This window comes from Rousettus aegyptiacus, unplaced genomic scaffold (assembly GCF_014176215.1).
Source record: "Rousettus aegyptiacus isolate mRouAeg1 unplaced genomic scaffold, mRouAeg1.p scaffold_m13_p_1, whole genome shotgun sequence".
Lineage (NCBI taxonomy): Eukaryota > Metazoa > Chordata > Mammalia > Chiroptera > Pteropodidae > Rousettus > Rousettus aegyptiacus.
The window spans coordinates 35792169-35815144 of NW_023416284.1; the positions used below are offsets into that span (position 1 = coordinate 35792169).

Consider the following 22976-nt stretch of genomic DNA (forward strand, 5'->3'; position numbering starts at 1 on the left):
TTCATTTCTCCATTCTCTTTATTGATGGACAGATAGTTTTTATTCTTTTGCTATTTTTAAACAGTGCAGCAATGAAAATCTTTATACACATCTCCTGGTGCACTCATGTGCCACATACAAACATTATAACAACTGCAGCATGCTGGAATTTGTGTACCTCTACATGACCTTGGAGAATTGCTTAATGTCTCAGAAGTTTAGTTTTCATATCAGTAAACTGGGGTAATAAAATAGCATGCATTTTGGTGATAATTATGTGCTTCAATATAGATGAAAAGCATTTTTCAACTTGTAAACTGTACCATGAACATTAGTTGTTTATTATTCAGGAATTCGACATCGATGTATTGAGCACCCTCCCACAGTGGGGACATAATGAACAGATCCCAGAACGGGGCCTTGATGTACTCACGTACAAAGAAGACAGCCCAGCAGGTTCAGCACAAGATTGCTGACTACCTAGCTTGGAATGGCAGAGGCAGGCAAGGCTTCCGAGAGGAAGTGACACTCAGCTAAGCCCTCGAAAGATGAAGGCAAAGGTGAGTGTAAGACAGGAAGGAAGCAGAGGGAGCAGCAAATGTGAAGGGACTGACTGATGCAAGAAAACAAGTTTGTAACATAAGGGGTCAGTAACAGAAAATAAGCCTGGAAGGTAAACAGAGCCGGGAGGCTATATCCTAAGGGCGTAGGGAGCCATCAAAGGATTTTAAGCAAGGGAGTGACAGGCGTGTTAGAAAAAGTGGTTTGAATAAGCTCTGGAGATCTGCTGTACAACACTATCTATAGTCAACAATAATGTATTATACACTTAAAAATGTGTTAAGAGGATAGATCTTCCATTGTGTTCTTACCACACGCACATAAAAAAAATAGGTCTGGCTACAGTCTGCATGGGGGGTGTGTGGGGAGAGGCTGGAGGCTGGGAGACCAATGAAGGGAATACTCAAGTGGTGTAGGCAAAACACAGTGAGGGCTGGACTAAGACAGCTGTCATTTGTGTCCCATCACCCTGACAGCACACCTCCCACAACATGTGGCAGGGGCATTATCAGGAGAGATGGCAGCAATGGAATGGGCCAGCCAAGAGGAGCCTCAGCGCCAATTCAACGAGGTCTGTCTTCACGCATCCCAACCAGTCCTCTTCTTGGGCTCATTTGGCATCCTGCGAGGCACAGCACTCAGCCACAAGTTCTCAAGTTTCCGGATAACATGAGCCCTCTGGCATCTTGGCACCAAAGATGTGGCTGAGTCCCCCCACCAACGTGCCATGATAAGAGACCCCACCATTATCTGGCTGCACAGACCCCACATGGAGTGAGGTGAAGGAGAGGGCGACATTACAGGACAAGAGGGGCTGGTTATCACTGTGTGACCTTGTCTCATACCTAAACGTCAAGTATCTAAAAGGGGACAAAGATAGATATACAAGAACTGCCCCAGACTTCCCACCCCTTAAGTCGGGACCTCCTATCATCCTTATGAGTGAGGATATTGCCTTTGAAGCCTCTTCCCTCATGCGGAGACGTGTTCCTGGTCCTCTCCTAGGGCAGACCCTGTCCTTAACTTCCACTCTCCATATTTCCTTTTCTAGAACACTCATTCACTTCAAAATTACTGGTTTAATTTCAGCCCTCTCTCCTTTTTGGGCTGTGAGTTCCCCAGTGGAGCTTACTAGAACTGTATCTGCCTCATTCACTGTTATTTCCTTGGTGCCTAGAACCGAGTCTGGCTCCTGACAGGCCCTGCAGGAGGATCTGTGAGGAGAGTCACTAGGATGTGCTGAGACAGAGGAAGGCGCAGAGGAAGACACCTTGACTTCCAAGGCCCTGAGAAGGAAATGTGTCTTGGCCAAGTCACAGGCAAGGCTGAAAGAAATCACAGCTCCTGCTGGGGCCTCTGACTCAGAGCAGGGTCTTCCCACACGTGACACTGCTGAAAAAGGCTCTGCAGCAGACTAGCATTTCCCAAAGCACGCTCCGCGGCACGCCGATCTCAAAAGATTCTAGTGGATAAAAATGTCCTACAGTTAGATAGATATGCTTGGGAAACTCTGGGTTAAAGAACATGAAAAAAGTTGCTTTACCATTGGACTTTTCAGAGCTTTTAACATACTCGTGTGCATGATTCCTGACAACGGCCACATGCAGTATTCCCCACATCTATTTAACCATGGAATTCTGCATGTGAAATAGAGTGAAACCTTTGGCATCATCCCCTCAACTGCCTGTCATGATTATTTATTGAACATGGAACAGCAGAGATTTGTCGCAACTTTTTGGGGAGATACAGGTAAACCCTTGTTCACAAATGAAAATTAATCCAAGCCCCAAGACATAAATAGGATAAAAATGAAACTGCCCTGGTTGGTGCGGGGACCTGGAGATCCCATCCGGCCCTCTCTTCACAGCTGCTGTGCCAGGAACCCTTGTGTCCTGTGGAGCCCAGTTTAAAAATCATGGGGACAGAACTCTGAGCATAAGGCTGACATCAAGAGACCTGGCTTCTAGTACTGGCCCTGCCATGGACTGTTTTACCTTGGGCAGGTCACTTAGCCTCACTGATACAATGAATCTGGCAGACTGGATGCTCTCTGGAGCCCTGAACGTATCATCTCTGATACAATGAGGACTGTGATTCTATGACTGCAAAATTCTAAGTCTACAATTCTATGGTTCTCTCACTCTGAGATTCCAAGACTTAATATTCTGATTCTGGGACTGCCTATAGCCAGCCTGAGCTGGTACAGCACACTGGAGCCCAGGCTGCGAAAAGCAGAATTCATTAACTGCACTGCGCTGCCCAGAAGTGCTGGCCTCCCTGGAGAGGGCATGCCTCATGCAGGATGGAGGAGGCGGGGTGTAGAGGGGGTGGGTGGATGACAAATCAGTAGCCACTCAGTGGGCAGAGCGGGAGAAGGACCCAGGTCTCCTGACTCCTGCTCTATCTTTAGATCTCCATAGCAACCGTAGCCAGGGTGCCAGAGCTGAAGGAGAGGGCTGAGCTGGCTGCCTGCAGGAGGGAGGGGTGTTTGAGTCTGTGGTTCTTTTGCTGGAAAAAGGACTCTGGGCTGGGCTCTTGAGCCAAGGAACAGAGACTGAGAGTGATGTGTTTACAGCAGGAAAGGACTAGGGCCAATATGTAACAGAGGTAATCCAAGGCCCCACCTCCCTCTGAGAATGTGGTCAGGTCACGGCACCCAAGACCTTCGTTGTGTCAGGATCATGCCACTGGAGGTACCTAAGGCAAGTTCTTCCTCCAGAAATCTCTCAGACACTCCTGTGGTCATTCCCTGAACACTTAGCAAGCATATCACCTGAGCCAGCAGTGAGGCCACACAAGGGTACCCAGTCTCCAGAGAAAACAGGCTATGAAACGGGCATTACAGGGCAGGGTCCGACAGGAGCCCCACACAAGCCCTCCAACCTGAGGAACCAGGGAAGCTCCTCCAGCCCCTTCTCCTGCCAACTTCTCGGTGCAGTCCTCCCTCATTTCCAGCTGCTTGCTGTCCCCAGACTCCTGCAGCCCTGTTTTCCCTCTGCATAGCAGGACTCCGGTCTAAGGGAGTCAGTAACTCCATGGGGCAGACGAGGGATGGAATTATGAAATGGCAAGTTAGTGGTGGTCTTTTGTCCACGTCTTCTGATTCCAGTCTGTGCTGCTTCCTGCGTCCCGTTCGCAGGCCCCTGGCCTGGACTTTGGAAAGGAGGCCAGGCCTAGAAGAGGAAGTAGGAGTCCTCGGCCAGGCCCGCGCATAGCAAGCACCTGGCCATATCTTTGGTAAACTCGGCTGAGCCACAGACCAATGCAAATGGCTCTCTCCGACAGGAGCCAACCAGCTCTTCAATCAGGTCCTGGGTCAGGCGGCCGAACCGGGTCTTCTCTCGGTAACTCCAGGGAAGCTGCTCCAGGGAGTTCTCCTGGGATGATGAGAAAGAGCAGGGGTGACTTCTAGGGAGTCCTCAAAGTTCACGTATCTAGCTCTCCTCTGCCAAATGAAGAAACTGTGGCAGAGGAGGTGGGAAGACAACCTTACTGCGAGTCAGGCACTTCCTGACACCGGGACTCGGATCAGAGTCACGACCAGCCTGTGATGGGCAGTCATCCTCCTACAACAGTGAAGGCACAGGGAGGAGAGCCGTCCGTCAGGACGCGCAATGAGGCAGGGGCAGCGGCAGAACTAGGATTTGGTCCCCACCGTTTCTCACTGCCTCCGGGGGACCTGTCACTCTGGGAGGAATGTTTTCTCCCCGTGACCGTGGGTCTCCCAAGTTTGTCTAGCATCTTTCCAAGGTTGTCTATCACCATCACCCTTGAAGCATAACTTTTGTTCACTTGTTTAACCTGTTGCTTTAACAGATGTTTACTGAGTGGTTACTCTGTGCCTGGTACTGTGCCAGACACTAGGGACATGGCAGCTGCTCTAAACAAACAAGGTTCTTGGCCTCACCCTGCCTGTGTAATTCAGGCAGCAGTGCCTTAATCAAGAGAGAGGTCTATTTCTCTCACCTAAAAAGGCTAGAGGTAGTTCTGGGGGTGTACAGTACTTGAGGGACCCAGGTCCCTTCCTTCTTTCAGCTTGTGGCTTTCATGCCCAAGTCACCAAAGAAAGGCTCCATCGCCAGCTGACTTGGAGGAATTTCTCTTAAGTAAACATTTTATTGAAGTATTACATATAGAAGATTGTAGAAATTAAGTATATATAGTTTGAAGAACTTTTAAAAAAGAAGAAACTATGTAACCAGCACCCAAAACAACCTCCCTCCACACACACACACACACACACACACACACACACACACACACACACACAAACAGCACTATTCAGACCTCTACAGAGTCCATTACCACAAGTTTCTAGATCCTGAGACTAACTAGAGGCAGGATGGAGTTGGCAGCTAGAGTTGGAATCGGAGCTTTGCTGCCACTTCTGGGCTGAGTGACAGTGACCTCTTGGAGCTACTATGATGAGTGCAGGGTGATGGGGAAACCCTGGGAAAGGCTCTGTGAGTGCGGGTCTCTCAGCTCAGGTGCACTCACCAGGCCTTGAAGCCCACGTCACAGAGCCTGTCTGACCCTGAAGGCCCTCTGAGGACAGCACCATGGTGCCGACAGGGGATCCTCTGTGATGACCTGGATCTTCCTGAGGCTCCCTCAGTGTTCTGACGCATCCCACGGGCCCTTGAGGGCAGGGACCAGCAGGGCCCGTTGGCCTCACCTCTCCTTCTCACTACCCGATTCCCTCAGGCCAGTTAGGTTCAGCAGAGCCCACTCCAACTGCATCAGGAGAGATGCATTGGGTCTGGCTGCTGCTCAGGTGGGGAGGGGACCCATAAACAGCAACAGTGAGGTGGGGCGGGTGCTATGAAGAAGGCAAGCCCAGGCTGCGACAGTAAACACAAACACACCATCCGGGGGCTCTGGGAAAGCTTCCAGGATGGAATTACACCTCAGCAGAGAGATGTGAGGGATGAGTAGGTGTCAGGTGAAGAAGTGGGGAAAAGTGCTCCTTGGCAAAGGCAACGGTGTGAGGAAAGGCCCAGCAGCCAGAAAAGCACAGAGCGACTGTAACCACAAGCAGACCAGCGACGCCAGAACACAGCGCGCAGGGAGGACGGGCTAGGAGACAAGGCCACAGAGGGCTGGCACGGCCACAGAGGGCTGGCACAGCCACGAGGACGTCGTCCTAAGAGCAGTGGAGCCCAGGGAAGGGCTGGACACAGGGCGGTGGTGTGGTCAGAGCTGCCCTTCCAGCTACGGGATGGAAGACAAATTGACAGGGGGTGGCTGGAGCAAGGAGCTGCTTGAGGATGCTGTCGCTGAGGTTCAGGCAGGAGGGGAAGCACCCTGAGTGGAGGGAGCACAGACGGGCAGAAGGCACCTCTCGCTCCACTGACCCTACCATCGACAGCCAGACCACGCGCCTGCCCCACCCCAGGCCACTGGCATCATCAAAGCCCTAGCTCAGGAGTGAAGGCCTCTTATTGCTGGTGAGCTTAAACTCTACCTTCGAGCCCAGGCTTAGATGTCATTTCCTATGTGAAGCCCTCCCTGCTTGCTGCAGCATCTCGAACACCCTCAGCAGCGCCCATCCATTCGCTATCTTATACTGACAAGCAGTTAAGAGCATGGACACTGGTGCAGGCCCACCTGGCTTCATACCAGACTCTACCAACTCGCTGTGCTACCTTAGACAAAGTTCTTAAACCTCCCTGTGCCTCGGTTTCCACATCCGTACAATGGGCATGATGGCAGTACAAACCTCCTAAGACTGTGGTGGGGTTACATGAGTTAATGCACATAACGTGCTCAGAACAATGCCAGGCACAGAGAAGGTGCTCGCTGAAGGGAGTCACTGTCCACCATCCCAGTGGCTCTCTCTGCATATACAGGTGAGTGCCTGGAGGGCAGGAGGCAGGTCATCTTTAGTTTTGTATCTCAGGTACCTGGTACATGGTTGGGGAAAAGACAAGGCAACTCCGCCCGGTGCCTGCCTCCTGCCCCTCCTCCCACCTTCTCTGACCAGCCCTGGGGCAGGGCTGAGTGTGCGGCCTGGCAGCCGTAGCCGTTCACACAGCCCCGCTCCCGTCCAGGCTGCACAGTGGCCTTCATGTTCGCCAAGCATGACCCTTTCGATGACTGTGCCCCACAGACAGGCCCGCAGACCCTGGCCCCTGGGGAACCCCAGAATCTTTGGTATTGGGAAGGGAAACTGGTTTTCTGAACAACCCCCCTACCCCCCACCCCAACGACCCAGCCACAATGTCAAGGATCACATATGTCTTTAGGGACACTCTAAAGCTGCCTCAAAGAGGAAACTGATGATAAGAGTGCTCCAAAGTACAGAGAATGGGGGAGGGGGGTAGTACCCCTAGCAGGGACCCTCAACCTAGTGAGTATAGGAAAGAGGGATAAAAGCTGCCGAGCAGGGGAAGGAAGGTGAATGAGAAGAGCTGAGGGCCTAGCTTGAGATAAAAGGCATGATGCCTCCCCATCATACCATGGTGCAGAGGGGAGGGCCTGGGAAGGCCTGAGTGACTGGAAGGGATGGGGAATCAGAGGGAAGAGGAGTCAGAAGGCAGAGTCACTTCCAGCTAAAGTATCTGCAACCTGAGGAGTTGGAAAGCAGCTTTCCTCTCATGCAGGGACAAAGTGATGTGGCAGGGACTCTAATAAATGCAGTGAACTTGCAACCAGTTTACTGGACCAATCATTGATGGAAGGAGTACCTACTCTGTGCTTGGCACTGTGCAAAGCACTGCAGAGAGCGTGCTCCTCAAGGAGCTTATCCTAGAAGATGTCTTTGTCCTGGCCCATTGACTCCACAACCAGGCCGCCTGCCCATATAACGGATGATGCCAGAGGGTGGATGACAGGCAGCAAAGCATGGTGGGTGAGAGCTGGAACTCTGGAATCAGACAGCCCCAGCTCAAATCCTGTCTTCATCCCATTTATCAGTATGACACCAGCTGGCACCTTAACCTCTCTGAGTGTGTTTCCTCATCTGCATGATGAACATGACAATACTTGCCTTCCTTGCCAGGCACATAGTTCCAACAGTGGCAGGGATTATTATTATAGCATAACGTAGAGAGGCTACAGCAGGTCCTCAGGACAAATGCAAGAGGACAGCAGAGTCTCAATTAGGGAAGGGAGTCACCACCCTGGGCTTACCTGGCTGAGTACAAAGAAGGTACGGACGTTCCAGAAACGGGCCTGCTCCTGGAGGAAGGTTTTCAGGTAGATGCCCTCAAAAGTCTTGAAACAGCTGACCAGGGTGACAAAGGTCTCGTCATCTGCATTGTCTGTGATGCTGTGTAGGATGGGCACCATGGGGGCCAGGCCGGTGCCCGCAGCCAGCATGAGGAGCTCACCGTACTGGGGAATAGGATGGGTATGTGACAGGGGTGGGGTGGGGAGTCTCACCCCACCCACCCACTACAGGGCCTTTTCTTGGGCTTGCCTGAACCAGGTGTCCCGCCCATATGAGTTCCCCTCTCTACATTCTCCGGGAAACCATCCTTGCTTGTGAAAGTCTATAGCTTGTGAGATCTATGTAACAGAAATCATGGACTCTGGGGGCTGAAAGGGAACATAAGGGTGTAGTCCATTCTACAAGCAGCTTGGTTGCCTTCTAAAGCATCTTCACAGGACCTTGCTTACATACTTCGGCTGAAAACCCACTACCTTTCAAGGCAGTTTGCTCTATTCTGGACTCCCATTGCCAGGGTCATCTTCCCACCTCACAATGAGCTGCTCTCAGCAAAGCCTTGTCCACCAACCCCCATGCCCTCTGGGCTACTGCTTCTGGCCCCGGTCAGCCCTGCAAAGATCTGAGGACCCTGACTTGGACCCCTCAGTCCTCCCTAGACTAAATGAGATACTATACATAAGTACCTAGCATGGTGCTGGCACAGAAGACCCAATGAAAGTGAGTTTCCACCCCAGTGGGCCACAGTTCTATCAATCCCTCCTCACTGAACCCATTTCCAGGCTCTAGGCCTCTTAAAGAGGGGAAATCTTCTTTAAGGGCAATGCCTTAAAGGCTAATGCCTGTGCATGCAGTGTGGTATTTACTGCCCTTCTAGAGATTAGGCCTCTCTGAATAGTTGGGGTTTTCACTAGCTTTACTAACAGCCCCTGCATACCACACTGCTGCATAAAACACATCATGGAGTATCAGGATTCATACAGATCTGGGTACAAATCCCTAGCCATAAGATCTGGACAAGTTCTTTCACCTCTCTGAGCCTCAGTTTCTTTACTGGTAAATAATAATAATAATAATAATAATAATAATAATAGCACTTCCTCATAATAGCACCTGTCTCAGAATTATCGTGAAGATTAAATGAAAGGCCATGAAGTGCCTGGTGGAGCTTGGGGCTTAACAATGAGATTCCTTCCCCTTACTGAGCCTCTACTGCCAGCCATGCCATCCAGCCCTATATCTATGCTCTCCTAGGCACCTGGTCTTTAACCTGCCATGCTCCTCCTCCTCCTCCCATCACTGCTCAGGCTCTCTTCTGCGAAGTCTTCCCTGAGCCACAGGTAGGGGTTCTTCCCTGTGTTCCCACAGCACTGGTCATGCTGTGTTGTCGTCATCTATTTCCCCATCAGATTGAACTTCCAGAGGACCGGGCCTCGTCTATCCCATCTATGGGCCCCCAGGGTCCAGCACGGGCCTGGCCCTGAGTACATACTCGGGAATGTCTGTGGAATGAATGCTCAAACAGATGCTAATGTGCCCTCTGAGATGCTCACCTACAAGAAAGATGACCACGGAGCAGCAGGGCAGGACGGGAAGAGGGCCAGAGCACTCCAGCATCCTCAGAGGGACAGAGCCTAGCCTAGCCACTACCAGGGGCCAACGTCACTGTGTGAGACCCCATTTCTTCTTCCTCACTGCTGCCTAGACAAACTGCCTAGACAGGAAGTGCAGGGGCTTTCTGTGGATGCAGAGGTGCAGCAGCCACAAGCCATGATGAGGCTCCACACGGAAAAGGTGGTCAAGACAACATTTGTCAAGTGCCCCTCAAGGTTGGCAGGAAACAGGAACAATTCCTAGTCCCTGCCCTTGAAGGCCTGAGTGACACAGGGACGCCCTCAGCTAAAATGCAAGGCTGAGCATGGTTAGCACTAGAAGAACACTGTAGAAAAATATATGCACACCACATATCTGTAAAATGGGGAGAGCAGTATGTAGGAGCTGTTGTGAGAACTAAATGAGTTACTACATGGTAAGTGCTAAAATCACAGCCTGGCGTAGAGGCGGTACAATATACATGTTTGATATTATACACACATACATGCACGCTTGTATACACACCCATGTGTGGAAGAGAATTTGGAAGGATATATATGCCAAGGTAGTAAGACTGGCATGTCTAGGTAGATAGCCTGCAGGTGTTCTTTATTTCCTTCTTTTTCTGTCTCTATATCTGCTCATTTTTTGGGTAGTGAAATGTACTGCATTTGTAATAAAGGAAAAAATAATAAAAGCTATTTTTAAAGTAAACAAATAGGAATGACTCATTTTTCCATTTGTTTTGCTTTGTTTTCCTAATTATAAAGGTAATAGGTGTTCACTGTGGATAATTTGGAAAATGTAATGAAGAAAATAAAAAAAACACCCATTATTCCATCATTCAGAGCTGCTAACATTTCATTGCATTTCTTTTCATATTTTTTCCTGTGTACTTTTATTTTCCAAGCCTGTTGTATATTCAGTTTTGTACCTAGTGTTTGTCATTTGATCTTATTGTATAAACATATAACATCATTTATGTACCTAATTTAAAAATCCAGGATATTCTTTCAAGTATCTGTAACCCAGTGCATTTAACTGTCCCCTTGTGGTTCAGTTATCTCCAATTTCTTGCTATTATAAATAAAGCTTTAATAAGCATGTGCAAACAAGTTGGTATTTTGGATTCTTTCCATAGGATAGACGTCTAGAAGTGGAATTACTGGGTCCAAAGACTTGAAGCTTTTTAAGACTCAGTACGTACTGCCAAACTGCTTTCCAGATATGCACCCACTTATGAGAAATTACTACTTTTTCCCGGAAACATCAGGAAAGGCTTTGAACCAAGCATGAAGATAAAGACGAACTTCCCAAGCAGGGAGCCACAGGGCATACTTAGGGGGTGGTCTCTCTAGTCTTGTAACTGGAATGTGAATTTAGAAAGGTATCTGAGTGAGATGGGATAGGCGCCCTAAGCACCGAGCACATGAGTCTGGATTTTCTAAGCAATGGGCAGCCATGGGTAGTTCTGGAGCATGAGCAGGCAATTTTGCTTCTTAGTGCCTATTCCATCTCCCCTATATTCGACTCCAAGGATACTCCTAGGATTGGGTTTGGGCTCAGAAGAATGGTCCAGTGAGATTCTACAGCCTGAAATCTAAAACTACAATCCCGAAGGCTAAGCTGGGAGGGGTCTCCTGAGGACTCAGTGTGCTGGCACTGACCTGGTTTGGTTTATAGGAAAAGCCTCCGAAAGGTCCTCTCCAGAAAGCCATGTCTCCTGCTCTCCAGGACTCGACATATCGGGACATCAGCCCAGTCTGGTAGCACTGGGAGCAAACACAGGGAGACTTCATTGGGACAGGCACATGCTGCCAGCACAAACCACATCAGCCATCAGTGTGGAGCCCTTTCTGTAGTGCTAAGCACTTTACATGTGTTATCTCAATTTAATCACCCTAATCATCCCACGATACTGGTACTGTCATTCCCAATTTTCAGATGAGGCTCAGAGCTTACACAGAAGGGAAACAGTGAGGCTGCAATGAAAATCCATAGACCTCCATCCAGCTTTAACTACAGAGGTCTCAAACCCAAGTAACTAACGGGCCATGCAGATAACACAACTGAGTGAGGAATGGGGTGTGAGATGATTTTTGGCAACTAATACTTGTCTCAGTATCAGAGTGCAGTAAAAAACGGTGGGGACTAGGTAAAATGAGGAATGAATGCTCCTTCTAAAGGAAGAAGCCACTTTGTAGATTCTAGGACATAGTTTGTGGGGTTGATGATGCTAAATCTTCTGATTTTCATAGGAGTATGACATCCATATTTTTAATGTAAAATCTCCCATTTTTGAAATGTCAGCAATTAATTCAAAATTTTAAAACATCGTGCAGGCCAAAACCAAATATATTCACGGGCTGGAGTCAGTTTCTAGGCCACTCATTTGTAATCCATGCATTACCCTACATTGTCTTCTGGCGAAATGAAAAATTTAAAGGTTGTGGAGGAGATTCCTCCATAGGGGGGAAGGCAGTCTACATTCCCTGGGAGTCTGCCCACTCTATGTCAAGCACCATGCTGAGGCTGCGGGAGAGACAGTTGCACCTGAAGCTCCATAAAGTCGGCCAGTGCTTGAACCATAAAAACAACCTATGTATCTGAATGAATGAATGAATGAATGAATCAGCAAATCAATCAATTAATCCAGATTCAGGCCCCCCCTGAAGGATCTCACAATCTAGGAGGGACTCACATCTCAATCATACACAAGGTAGACACTACCTAATATTCCATGAGAAAGAAGGATAAAGTCTCTGGGAGAGCCCTAAGGAGGTGCAGTCACTTTCAATGAAGCAGAATCGAGGATAGTTGCTTGGAGAAGGAAGTATTTGAGCTGGACCTTGAAGTCTGGGTAAGATTGACTTCACTAGGGATGGTAGCAAGCAGAAGGTCTGAGAGGATTCTGAGCATAAGAAATACTATGGTGAGGGGTAGGACAGCCCAGATTCTATTCTGGAAACAGCAAGTGTACAAAATAGAGTGGGAGTGAGGGGCAAGCACTAGACCCCAGGATGGGAAGGAATGTGGAATGAGATTATAATGAGGCTTGAAGGAGGGATAGGGTTCTGGTCACCAGACATGCTTTGAAGCACCCACAGCTATATGTAGCACCACCCCTGACTTCCTTGAATACCGCATATATGCATAAAGCAAGGGAAAGTCCTCAGCTCTCCTAGAAGAGATCTGGGAGGGGGGCTACATTCCCCCCCACCCCTCCAACTTACTGTAGGCTGTGTCTCAGAGTACACCTTGTTTTCTGGCCCCAGCCTCAGGGAGACACAGCCCCAGCTGTACCCTAAGTCCCTATGGAATAGGTAGCTCTCAAGGAGTAAGAAAGAATTCTTCCACGTCTCCAGCACCCACACACAGCCTGGCTCAATATACACTTGTTAAAGAGGACTGACAGTAAACTGCTCTTCTACTTAGGGGTCACATTACCCAAGGGGCCTTGGGACAATGACATCATCTCTCTGAGCTTCGGTTTCTTCACCTGTAAAATGGGGATAATATGATCTACTCCATAGGGTGGTTATGAGGCTGAACTGAAATAATGAAAATAAAGAGGCAGGAGTAGTGCCTGGTGCCCAGAAGGTGCTTGAGAAAAGGAAGTTCCTCCTTCTCATCTACATGGGAGGGTAAACCTGAGAAAAGCCCTCTGTCTTCCCAATACGGCAAAGACATTTCCAGCTCTTCCTAGCCAGAGGCTTAGGGATAATTAAACATCTCTCTAAAGAGAGGCTTTCTGGTAAACGAAGGAGAAAATCAGCCTTGCAGCTGGGAGATATCCAGCTGCCCTGAAGAACTGTCTCCAGGCTTATCCTTTCAACAGAAACACACCCAGACAAGCAGCTTGGGGAAGCAGGCCATTTGGAGAGGATTTGTGGAATCTCCCAGACAAACAGTTGCGTGGAGAAGGGATCCCATCCAAGCTTATGTGCAGGGAGTAAACACTCGAGCTCTGAAGGCAGGCAGGGAAGGCAGAGGCCACAGACAGTGCTGAAGTCGGAGTCAGGAGGCCAGGGCTCACTTACCAGCCACACTTCTTACTAGCTGGGGTCTTGGGTTCTCCTGAGGCTTCAGTATGCTTATCAAAGATATGGAGATAATAATTTCTGCCCTCCGCAGGAGATAAAGGATGTGAAAGTTATTCTTAAGCAATGGTGTTCCCTAAGATTCCATTGGGGAAATGAGGATCTATAGCTTTATATTAGCTTAACCCATATGAAACCACTGTTTCTGTAAGTCAAAAATGTTAAAGCATCAGCAATTTCATGTTGTTTCACCTAATCATTTTTTCCACATAATTGGACCTTCACGACTTAACAAATTTTGGTACCTATTCTTTGGGTCTCTGAGGTGTTTTGTTATCCAACCCACTCTGATCGTCTAATCTCTGCCAACCCCCTCACCACCTTGGCTGCCTCCACAAGCACCTGTCCTCCTGCCATTCAGACTGGGTATAGTTCCCACAAGACCCTGTTCTGTTTCGCCCCTCCCTGCCTTTGGTTATCCAGCCCCTTGGCCTAGAATGCCATTTCCTGCCACTGCCTATTTGTACTCCCCCTTTAAGGCCCAACTCAAGTGCTCTGGCCCCTGCCCATCCACCCAGAAGTGACCTCAGGTTAGTGTGGTCCACAAGGTCCTCCATGTCCCACCTTTTCCTTATACATCTCCTTCTTATCCAGGACAAATGAGAAACAGTTCCCCAATCACGTCTCCTTTGCTGTTGCACATGTTGTTCCCAGCACTTAGAGCTTTCTTCCCACATTTCCCCTCTAGTTCCCCACTCCTTAAACACACAGCTCACACACACATCATCTGCTAGGAGGCCCAGCCTGCTTTCTCACACCGCCGGCTACTCTAAGTTGGACTTGGACCTCCTGTCATGGTGTCTATCAAATTATATGATCTGGGACTGGTCTTCTGTCCAAAAACAGGCACCATGTCTGATTTATCTGGAACCCCGTGTCCAGCAGATGATAGGTACTGGGAAGCTGGGCTCCCCTTCTCCCAGAGTCAGTGTTCACTTTCCATTAACAGGCAAGAAAACAAGGAAAAACTTCATCGGTCTGAGCCTCCTTTTCATAAAATCTGTCAGGAATATGTTCTGTGTTGGTCCAGCAGCCCCCGTCCATCAGGAAAGGAGATGGAAGAAGGCCTCCTTCACTGTCCCCGCTCTTCCCTCAAGCCGGCCTCCTCGCATGTGAACACTGGCTTTTCCCACATCAGTCCCACATCAGTGGGAGCTGCCTCATCCCAACCAAGCTGGCATATGAAGGTTCCAGTCCACAGCATCTTAGAGCATCCATGTTAGTCAGCTCACCTTGATTAAAACTTCAAAGTATCCTTCTGCATTGGCAGGGCTGATAGGCGTATAGGCTCTCTGAATTTCTAAGTCATCTACTATCCCTCTGGGAAAAAAGAAGCACTCAGTTAGGCAGTCAGCCAGTCACTCAATGAACCTTTATAGGTTCCTACTCTGCTAGGTTAGTCAAAGTAAAGATGGGGTCCAGTCATCCCCAGTGGTCCATACTGAGGGACAAAGGAGGTAGAGCAGAAAAAAAGAGCACTGAGCTCCCCCACTGCCATATGCTGGCTGTGAGACCCTGGGCAGGTCATTAATCCCTCTGCCCCTCCCGTAAAATGGGGTCAACCACATGAGTCCCTATTGTGTGGTTCTACTGGGATTACAGATGGGAAAGTGCTTCAAAAAGGACATCGATGATGGGAGCTGTTATTAGGACATCACTGAGGTTTTTTCCTGAGCTCTTCTCAACCACAGAATGATAAGGATAAAAACAACTGTGTTTAACAAGTGTCTAACATTTATTAAACACTACCACATGCCAGGAGCACCGGAATTGGAAGGATCCTCAAAGATGCCCTATTCCAAAGCCCGACTCCATGCATGAATCCTCTCCACAACGTTGTCAATAAGGAGATCAGGATGATCAACATGAATAGTAGTAATAGCAGCCTCGTTGGCTTAAACACCTACTACACATCAAGCATACTATATGCTTTATCTTATTTAATTCAAATAATAAGCCAAATGAGGAAACCGAGGCCTAGAAGGAAAGGCACTTGCCCAGGTCACACAGTTAGAATTCACCCATAGCTCTGTGTGACTGCAGAGCCAAGTTCCTTACCATTATTCCTCAGTGCTTCCCAAAAGCACCTGAGCACTCCTCTCTCAAGTCCTTCAATGTGCAAAACTCTCTTCTCTGAGGTATGCAAAGATTTAAAAAAAAAAAAGGCCCCATCCTAATGCATCAAAAGCAGGGGAGCTAGACAGAAATATTCGGTAAATGCTTACGGAAAAATGAGGAAATAAATAGAATATAGGGTGTGGCCTGAATGCAAAGAACGCTGTAATATTTGCTGCAGCAGAGGCAACACTGACATGCCGCAGAGGGAAAGACCACTCTCACTGGGGGAGCCGCAAGAGGCGTCCTGGAGCTGGGAATTACAGGATGAGCAGGCCACTGAAAGGTGAAAACGAAGATAGGAAGGGAAGTAATTCCAGGCAGGGGACTAGCCTGGGCAAAAGCTTAGAAGTAGGATAACGTAAAGCAGGAACTGGTAAGTGGATCATGAGGCTGGTACAAGGGGCAAGTATGGGGGAGGGGAGAGAAGAACTTGGTGGGAAAAGCAAGCTGGGACCTTAGATTAGGATGTCATTAGGGAACCATCATGGAGCACGAGAAGGTGTTGGAACAGGGAGTGAGTGACAAGGTCAGCTGCATGTGTTAGGAATGTCATTGCAGTGGCAGAGTAGGTGGAGGAGAAGGGTCAGCCTAAAGGCAGGGAGATCTGGGCATCTCTGATTTATGGATGATAGGCTACATGGGCTGTGACCTGCCCTGTGGCCCCTTCTGTCCACTGAATAGTGAGCTTTAAGGACCACCAGCCAGGCCACAGGCTAGAACGAGCTGGGCATAAACAGCAGGGGGTCAGTTTGAGGTAAGTAGCCAGAATGTGACCAGCAATACTCTCTCTCTTGGTTTTCTTGGTTGCTCCTTCTGTCTCTTTTGCTGGCTCCTCCTATTCTTGCCAATACTGTAAATGCTGGAGTAGCCACAGTTCAGCCCACTGCCCTTCCCTCTTTCCATGCCATAAGCTCCCAAATTCTGTCCAGGTATATACCCATATCCACATCCGCAGTTCAGATCTCTCTGATAAACCTCAGACCCATAGAGTGAACTGCCTGGCAGAGCCTCCATCTGGAGGTCCCAAAGGGTCTTGTCCCTGGGCAGCTGAGGGTGGGGAGTGAAGTGTAAGGAGAGTGCAAAAGTAGGCTGGGAGGAAAAAGGAACTTCAGAGGAGTGGTTAGGAGTGTAACTCAGGAGCCGATTCTCTAGGTTTGAATCCTGGCTCCCTGAATTATTAGCTGTATAATCCTGGACAAGTCTCTCACTCTCATTGAGTATCCTTCTATCAACTGATGGCTCTGACATTTTCTAATTGTGTGACTCTAGGCAAGTTACTGAACCTCTCTGACTTCAGTTTCCTCTCTGACGGTACTTACCACACAGGATTTTGTGAGGATTAAATGAGTTCATATGTATAAGCACACAGAACTATGCCTTGGATAGTAAGTGCTATAAAAGTGTTTGCTGTTATTATTAGTATTATTTATTATGAAAATGCATTATCTAGTTCAATCCCCAAAACCCTTGAATCATGTATTACTATATCTATTTTGAAGATGATTAAGGGAGGCTTAAGCAGGGCGGGGGGTGGGGGAGGCACTGTTAAGCAGTTGCTCTAGGCCACACAGCTAGCAAATGGCAAAACAGGGCAGCAATGCTTCCATTCTCCCACTACCTGAGTGTACCGTAGGATAAGGTGCTGGCCAGGCCGCAGGTCGAGCCGGCTGTTCCTGGGTAGTGCAAACTGGACACGGTAGGTGTCCTTAGTGATTTTGTCCATGGCACTGATATGGAAGGCCAGGAAGGTTTCTGGGCTCAGTTTGGAGGGGCAGCTCTGCAAAAGGAAAATATCCAACAGCTAGCAGCTGGGGCTCAAGAGACATGCAAGCAACCACAAGCATCTGCAAGCATCTTTCCCACTTTCCACAAGAAGGTTATCCTGGCTACTAAGTTTTCTGTTACCATAGAGTAGTCCTACCTTATTTCCCTTTTATGCTTTGATCTAAGAACGCTGGAGAACTTTAATGTGCTAACTCTTAAGTCTTCCATGGCTCCCCTCTGCCCAAGGATAAGGTACAGGCTCCTTAGCTAGATACTCAAGGGCCCTGGGGAAGACCCCCAGGTCTCATTTTACCTGCCGTGCATCAGATGCCAGACTCTTCTCCATCCTCCTCAAACACCCTGCTGCCTCCTACCTGTGAGTTGGGTTATTTACTCAAGCTGGGCCCTCCGTCCAGATCACTCATCTCCAATGTATGAACGACCCACCCATTCTTCAAACCTGCTAAAATCTAGATTTGCAGAATTTAGAAATTGATTATCTCATCTAATAACTTTATTTTACATGTGGGGAAACTGAGGCTTGAGTGGTAATGACTTACTTATCCCAGGTCACATCATGAGCAGGGACTCAAAATCAATGTCTTCTAAGTCTCAGTCCACTGCCCTTAACATTCCACCCAACCTGTACCTTCTCCAGGAAGCCTTCTCTGAATGCCATTAACTCATGGATCTCTCTCCTGTGAAATGCCTACACTTAACTCACTTCTGGGACCCTCCCCACCCCCCGCCCCCACAAACTCTGAACCTGGATCTGTCTGCTTCCACTAAACACTCTTTTTTTTCTCTGCTGTACAGTCAAGGAAAGCTTCCTAGAGCAGGTACACTGCACAGGGCCAAGGCCAGGTATATGCTGCCACCCTGGCCCTCTTGTCTGAGGAGCAGCTCTCCCTCACCTGTGACTCCTTCTCTCTCAGCAGGCTTCTGTCTTTGCTGGCTCGGGCTGCCTCCCACCTTGCCAGGTCGCGGTGATAGAGGTCAAACACACAGGGCGAACAGCCACTGCCGCAGCACTGGGAGGGCAAGGGCTCCACCGGCCGAAGCTGCAGCCAGGCTTCCTCATCATCCTCCTCCTTCCCCTCATCCATGGGCAATGGGCTGGGGCAGCCTGGGAGCGACAGCTGGGTGCTCTTCCCAGAGCAGGACTGGCTCTGTGAGGTCAGGGGCCCACACCCTGTTCCCTTACTAGTCTAGGAAAGGGAAAACATGTGGTTACGCTCTGGTCACCTCTACTCCTCCCATTCTCCCTGACGTCAGCGGGTGCCATGCTCTGTGTGAGCACTGGGGACAGGAACGAATCCACCCCGGGATCTAGTGCCTGGCAAAGGAGGCAGGCAAACAGGACACAATTAGAACTGGCAACCAAGGTTTGCTGACCTTTTCCTGTGCTCTGTGTGCTGGATTAAGCATTTTCATAGGAAATATCATTGAATTTTTTAAATATTTCAGATGATAAAGTAAAACATATATGTACGATTTAATAATTATAAAAATAAATTCAAATGTTATAAAAGAACACCTTTGTAACTACCACTCAGTAAAGTAAAAAGAATCCTGCCAGCATCCTAGAAGCCACTTATATGAGTCCCTTCCTGATCACATTCCCCCTGCCCTTCCTCCTAACCACCACCTTGATGTCTGATATATCTTTTCCTTGCTTTCCTTAGTTTTGTCACATTTGCAACACGAACCACTACAGTTCGGCTCTGCCCAGTTTTTACCTTTACAAAGACGAATCATATTCATTCACTCAGCATTATTGGTGAGTCACCTACCAATTTGCTACATCTCATTTAATCTTTACAACAACAAGGCCACTATTAGAGGTGTCATTATATAGATGGGAACACTGGAGTCTGGAGAGGTTTAATAACTTACTCAGGGCCACACAGCTCCTAAAATTGTGGCAATGGGATTTTAACTCCAGTCTGTCTGGTTTCAGAACATACAGTTCCTCAACCACAGGAAAGCAGGAGGAAAAGATTGTGGTGGTCCAGGTGAGAGGAGACAAGGACCTGGACAAGGGCAGCTTCAGCAAGAATGAGAGGACAGGAGTCAACTAGAGAAATATGGAAGAAGGAATTAATAAGACATGCATGGAGTGACTAGATATGAGGTGAAGGGTATAGAGAGATTAAAGGGACATTCAGGTGTCTGGCTTGGATCCTTGGGGTAGACAATAGGCTCAAGAGAAACTGAATTTAAGGAGAAAGAGGAAGAGAAAATGACAAGTTCGGTGTGAGCTTTGCTGAGTGCCCATGGAGCATCCAAGTGCAAAATCCAGTTGTCAGTTGGATTAAACAGGTCTAGGTATCTGAGTCTGGAGACAGAGATCTGGGTAACTGACACCAAGGGAGGGATGAGTAGGTAGAGAAGAGGATAGAAGGTAAAGGAAGAGAACAGAAGGCTAGAGCCTTCTGTGAGGACCTGCTTAGCTTCACTCCCTCCTGCAAGCACTAGCAGTACTTGGTCCACCCCTGGTCATCATAGGTGCTCAATAAACACTTCAAATTAATGACTCTCTCTCTACCCTATAGCATTTTATACTGTTTAGAAGTTACACATTTACATGTCTTTCTCCTCTTTGAGACAGGCTCTCTGAACTCGAGGGTAGAGACCTGATTTTTATTCATTTAATAAAGTAGCACAGTGTATATTTTAAAATGTGTGTTATATGACGAAGGAAGGAAAGAAGGAAGGAAGGAAGAGGGGAGGGAGGGAGTTTGATTTCAGTGTTATTAGGTAAACACGGGCTGAAAGACCGATCAGAGAGGAAAAGTTAAATGGCTATGATTTATTCTGAGATATATCCCTGACTGTAAGGGCAGTTTGGAATTTATCAAGGTTCTCCATATTTACATGTGGAACTTCACAGTTTATATAGGAATAGACCTGATCATCTCACCTGCAAGCAAGCTACCCATTTAAAATTCCACAGGCAAATCAAAGTAAAAAGAAGGCGTTTCTTTTTATCTGAGAAAAGAACCATGGAGAAGTCTGATGTCACAGAACATTTTTGATGTAAATATCATTCCTCTAAAATGCAACTACCTCTAAGAATTCCAGGCTTTGATTTCCTCCCATTCATTCCTGCCATATACACTTACTAGGCAGGGCTACTGAATGAGATGCTGGGGTGCAGAGGTGAATGACACTCGTCTCTGCTTTGGAGGCACTCATGGCCTAGTGGGAGAGTTATCTACTAAACAGATAACAACCATTATAAGAATAGATGCCACCAACTAGGCCAGAGTCTATGCCAACTACTTTGCACTGCCTCGCTTAGTCCTCCTGACAGTCATATGGAGGAAAGCCATGCTCTTTCTCATGTCACAGAAGAGGCCAAGGTCAGGAAATGCAAAGTAGTAAAATCAGAACTCACACCTGGGTTTCCTTCTTATGTCTCCAGGCTAGTGCTCTTTGTCACTAGATTTCACCCTTCTGGAGGGCAGGGGGAGTAGCGTGTCTTCATCTCTAATTCCCAGTGCCTAGCTCTGGGCTGGCAGAGAGCAGCCAAAAGCCCAACTTGCCAAATTGTCAATTGGAGCCTCCCAACTAATTTCATTCATGCATATAGTGCTAGGGTCAAGGTGTGGGACAAGTCTGAGAAGGGCAGAGGGCAAACCACCAAGTCTGCCTGAAGCCCCAGAAGTCCTATTTCTTGGTTACCAATCACTTTCCAGGTATCCTAACCTTTAAAATCTTTTCTACTTTTCCTGCTTCCCACATCCATCACACTGGAGCTTCCCGTGGGCCCAAAGGATGTGCTTCTAGTCTCCCTACATCATCCATCAGCACACCTGCCACCAGCTCTGATCATACCAGTCCCCTGCTTCGCAACATCTAACCAGCTCCTTCATTGCCTAATGGATTGAATCCAATCGTCTTGCCTGATGCCCAAGGTTCTTCCTGACCAGAACTTGTCCAAATTGTTTTACCACTTACTATCATCAGTTTTAGAAGGGCAGTCCTTGTGTGCAATAAACCTTTCTTTTATAGAAAAAAGGGTTTGGTTTCAGAAAATCTGATTCTACTGCTGGTTCTATGATTTCGGGAAGTTTTAGCAGGCTAAGATCTCCTTCATGGCAAGACTGGTGTCTTATTATTTCTGTATTCTACCACTAAGTACAGGCCTAGCATTAGGAAGGCTCCAGTGAGTGGTGAGTGCTCTCATTCAGTTTACAAATAAGGTCTGAGAGCCCGGCACAGTGCTAGGTGCTGGGGTACAGCAGAGGTAAATAGGACATGGTCTCTACCTTCACAGAGCTAGCAGCCTAGCATGATGTTACATCAATTTAATTCCTTTTTACTGCTTTTTTTTTTTTTTTTTTAACCAGGTACGTACTTGAAGGAATGAGGTCTGGTCTCCTCTTTATGCCAATTTCTTAATCTCTAAGATTTTTTTCCAGATAAAAGTGAGATAAGTAAAAGAACTGCAAACCGCTGTACATTGTGAGGGTTGTTCATATTTATCTTTCCCTTAAATTTACCTTTTCTGTGTTTTAATACTCCCACTTTCTCTGGTATTTTGATAATTGGTAGAGGAGTTGGCCATTTCAATCATGAATTTTAAAGACTCAGCTTGTGCCTTTCAGCTCCTATCTTTCCAGTCTAAGACACACCGACTTATAGCCAGGCCTTGATACATGTTGTTGCCTCTGCCTGGATGTCTTGCTTCATCCTTCAGGCGTTGCCTTAAAGTTATCTCCCTTCAGAGACCCTCATTCGCATTCTCTATCATGTACCATATGTTTCTATCAGTATTTATTCATTAAATATTTAAGTACTACCTTTAGGGCACTGTGCTAGGGGCAAGGAATACAGTAGTGAAGAAACAGAAACCTTTGCACTCACGGAGCTCACATTGTAGTGGGAGATGGTCATTAACCAAGATCAAAATGGAAAACATGTTAGTGCTAAATGCTAGAGAAAAATAACAGGGGAAAGGGGATGAGAAGCGTGTGGTTATTGCAATTGCTTTAGTTTACTTGCTTTCTGTTTATCCTGCTAAAATGTAGGCTCTATGTCGCACATCTATTTTATTCACGAAGGGAAGCACAATGCTCAGCATAGTGGGCATCTATGCTGATAAACAGGTGTTGCTTAAAAAGAAAAGGAACACCTTCCTCGCTCTGGCCTTGCTTCCAAGAGACGGAAAGGGATATCTCAAGGAAAGGGGAGGAAAGTAATTTACTTTCGAAGCGGGGAAGAGGCGTGCAGTACAAGTGGTCAGGAGCGGCGCTGGTGTTGGAGATGGGGCCACTACCAGGGACAGGGTAGAGCCACGGTAAAAAGTTCCAGCACCAGAGAGAAGTGAATGGAAAGCAAAGGAAACTTACAGCGCACCCACTATGTGCCGGTCGCTGTATAGGAGCGCTAGCTTAGGCGTGTCTAGCCCTGTTTTTACAGCGAGAGACACTGGGGTTCAGAGGCAAGTGCTTTGCCTAAGCTCTAAATGCTCGTTAGCGGTTCAGGCTGCCCAGCATTCAGGTTTCAAGTCCTGGCGTTCTACTCCCGTTTCGCCCCAACCACCACCACTCACCTATACTCCAGCTCTTGGTCTCACGTGAAGATCTTTCAGGTTCCCCCTCCTCCATTTCCCACCTATAAGAAAAAAGGACGGCCTGTGGGGTGGGGCAAGGCTATGATACCCTCACTTTGATTGGTTCAAGTGG

At 47.9% G+C, this 22976-nt stretch overlaps 1 protein-coding gene across 2 annotated transcripts; it reads right to left on the minus strand.

The window, feature by feature from the left end:
• On the minus strand, positions 1–22907 carry LOC107497962 (NADH-cytochrome b5 reductase-like). 2 transcript variants are annotated; one of them, XM_016120454.2, is made up of 7 exons: positions 22844–22907; positions 18198–18491; positions 17148–17296; positions 14634–14721; positions 10969–11073; positions 7672–7875; positions 1–3917 (listed from the first exon to the last, which is right to left on the minus strand). In XM_016120454.2, exons 2-7 carry the CDS (start codon positions 18387–18389, stop codon positions 3714–3716), a joined length of 942 nt encoding a protein of 313 aa, XP_015975940.2. In that variant the 5' UTR covers positions 18390–18491; positions 22844–22907; the 3' UTR covers positions 1–3713. The 2 variants fall into 2 exon arrangements, with proteins under 2 accessions (XP_015975940.2, XP_015975942.2); XM_016120456.2 differs by lacking the exon at positions 10969–11073.
• Between the last annotated feature and the right edge of the window lie 69 nt (positions 22908–22976).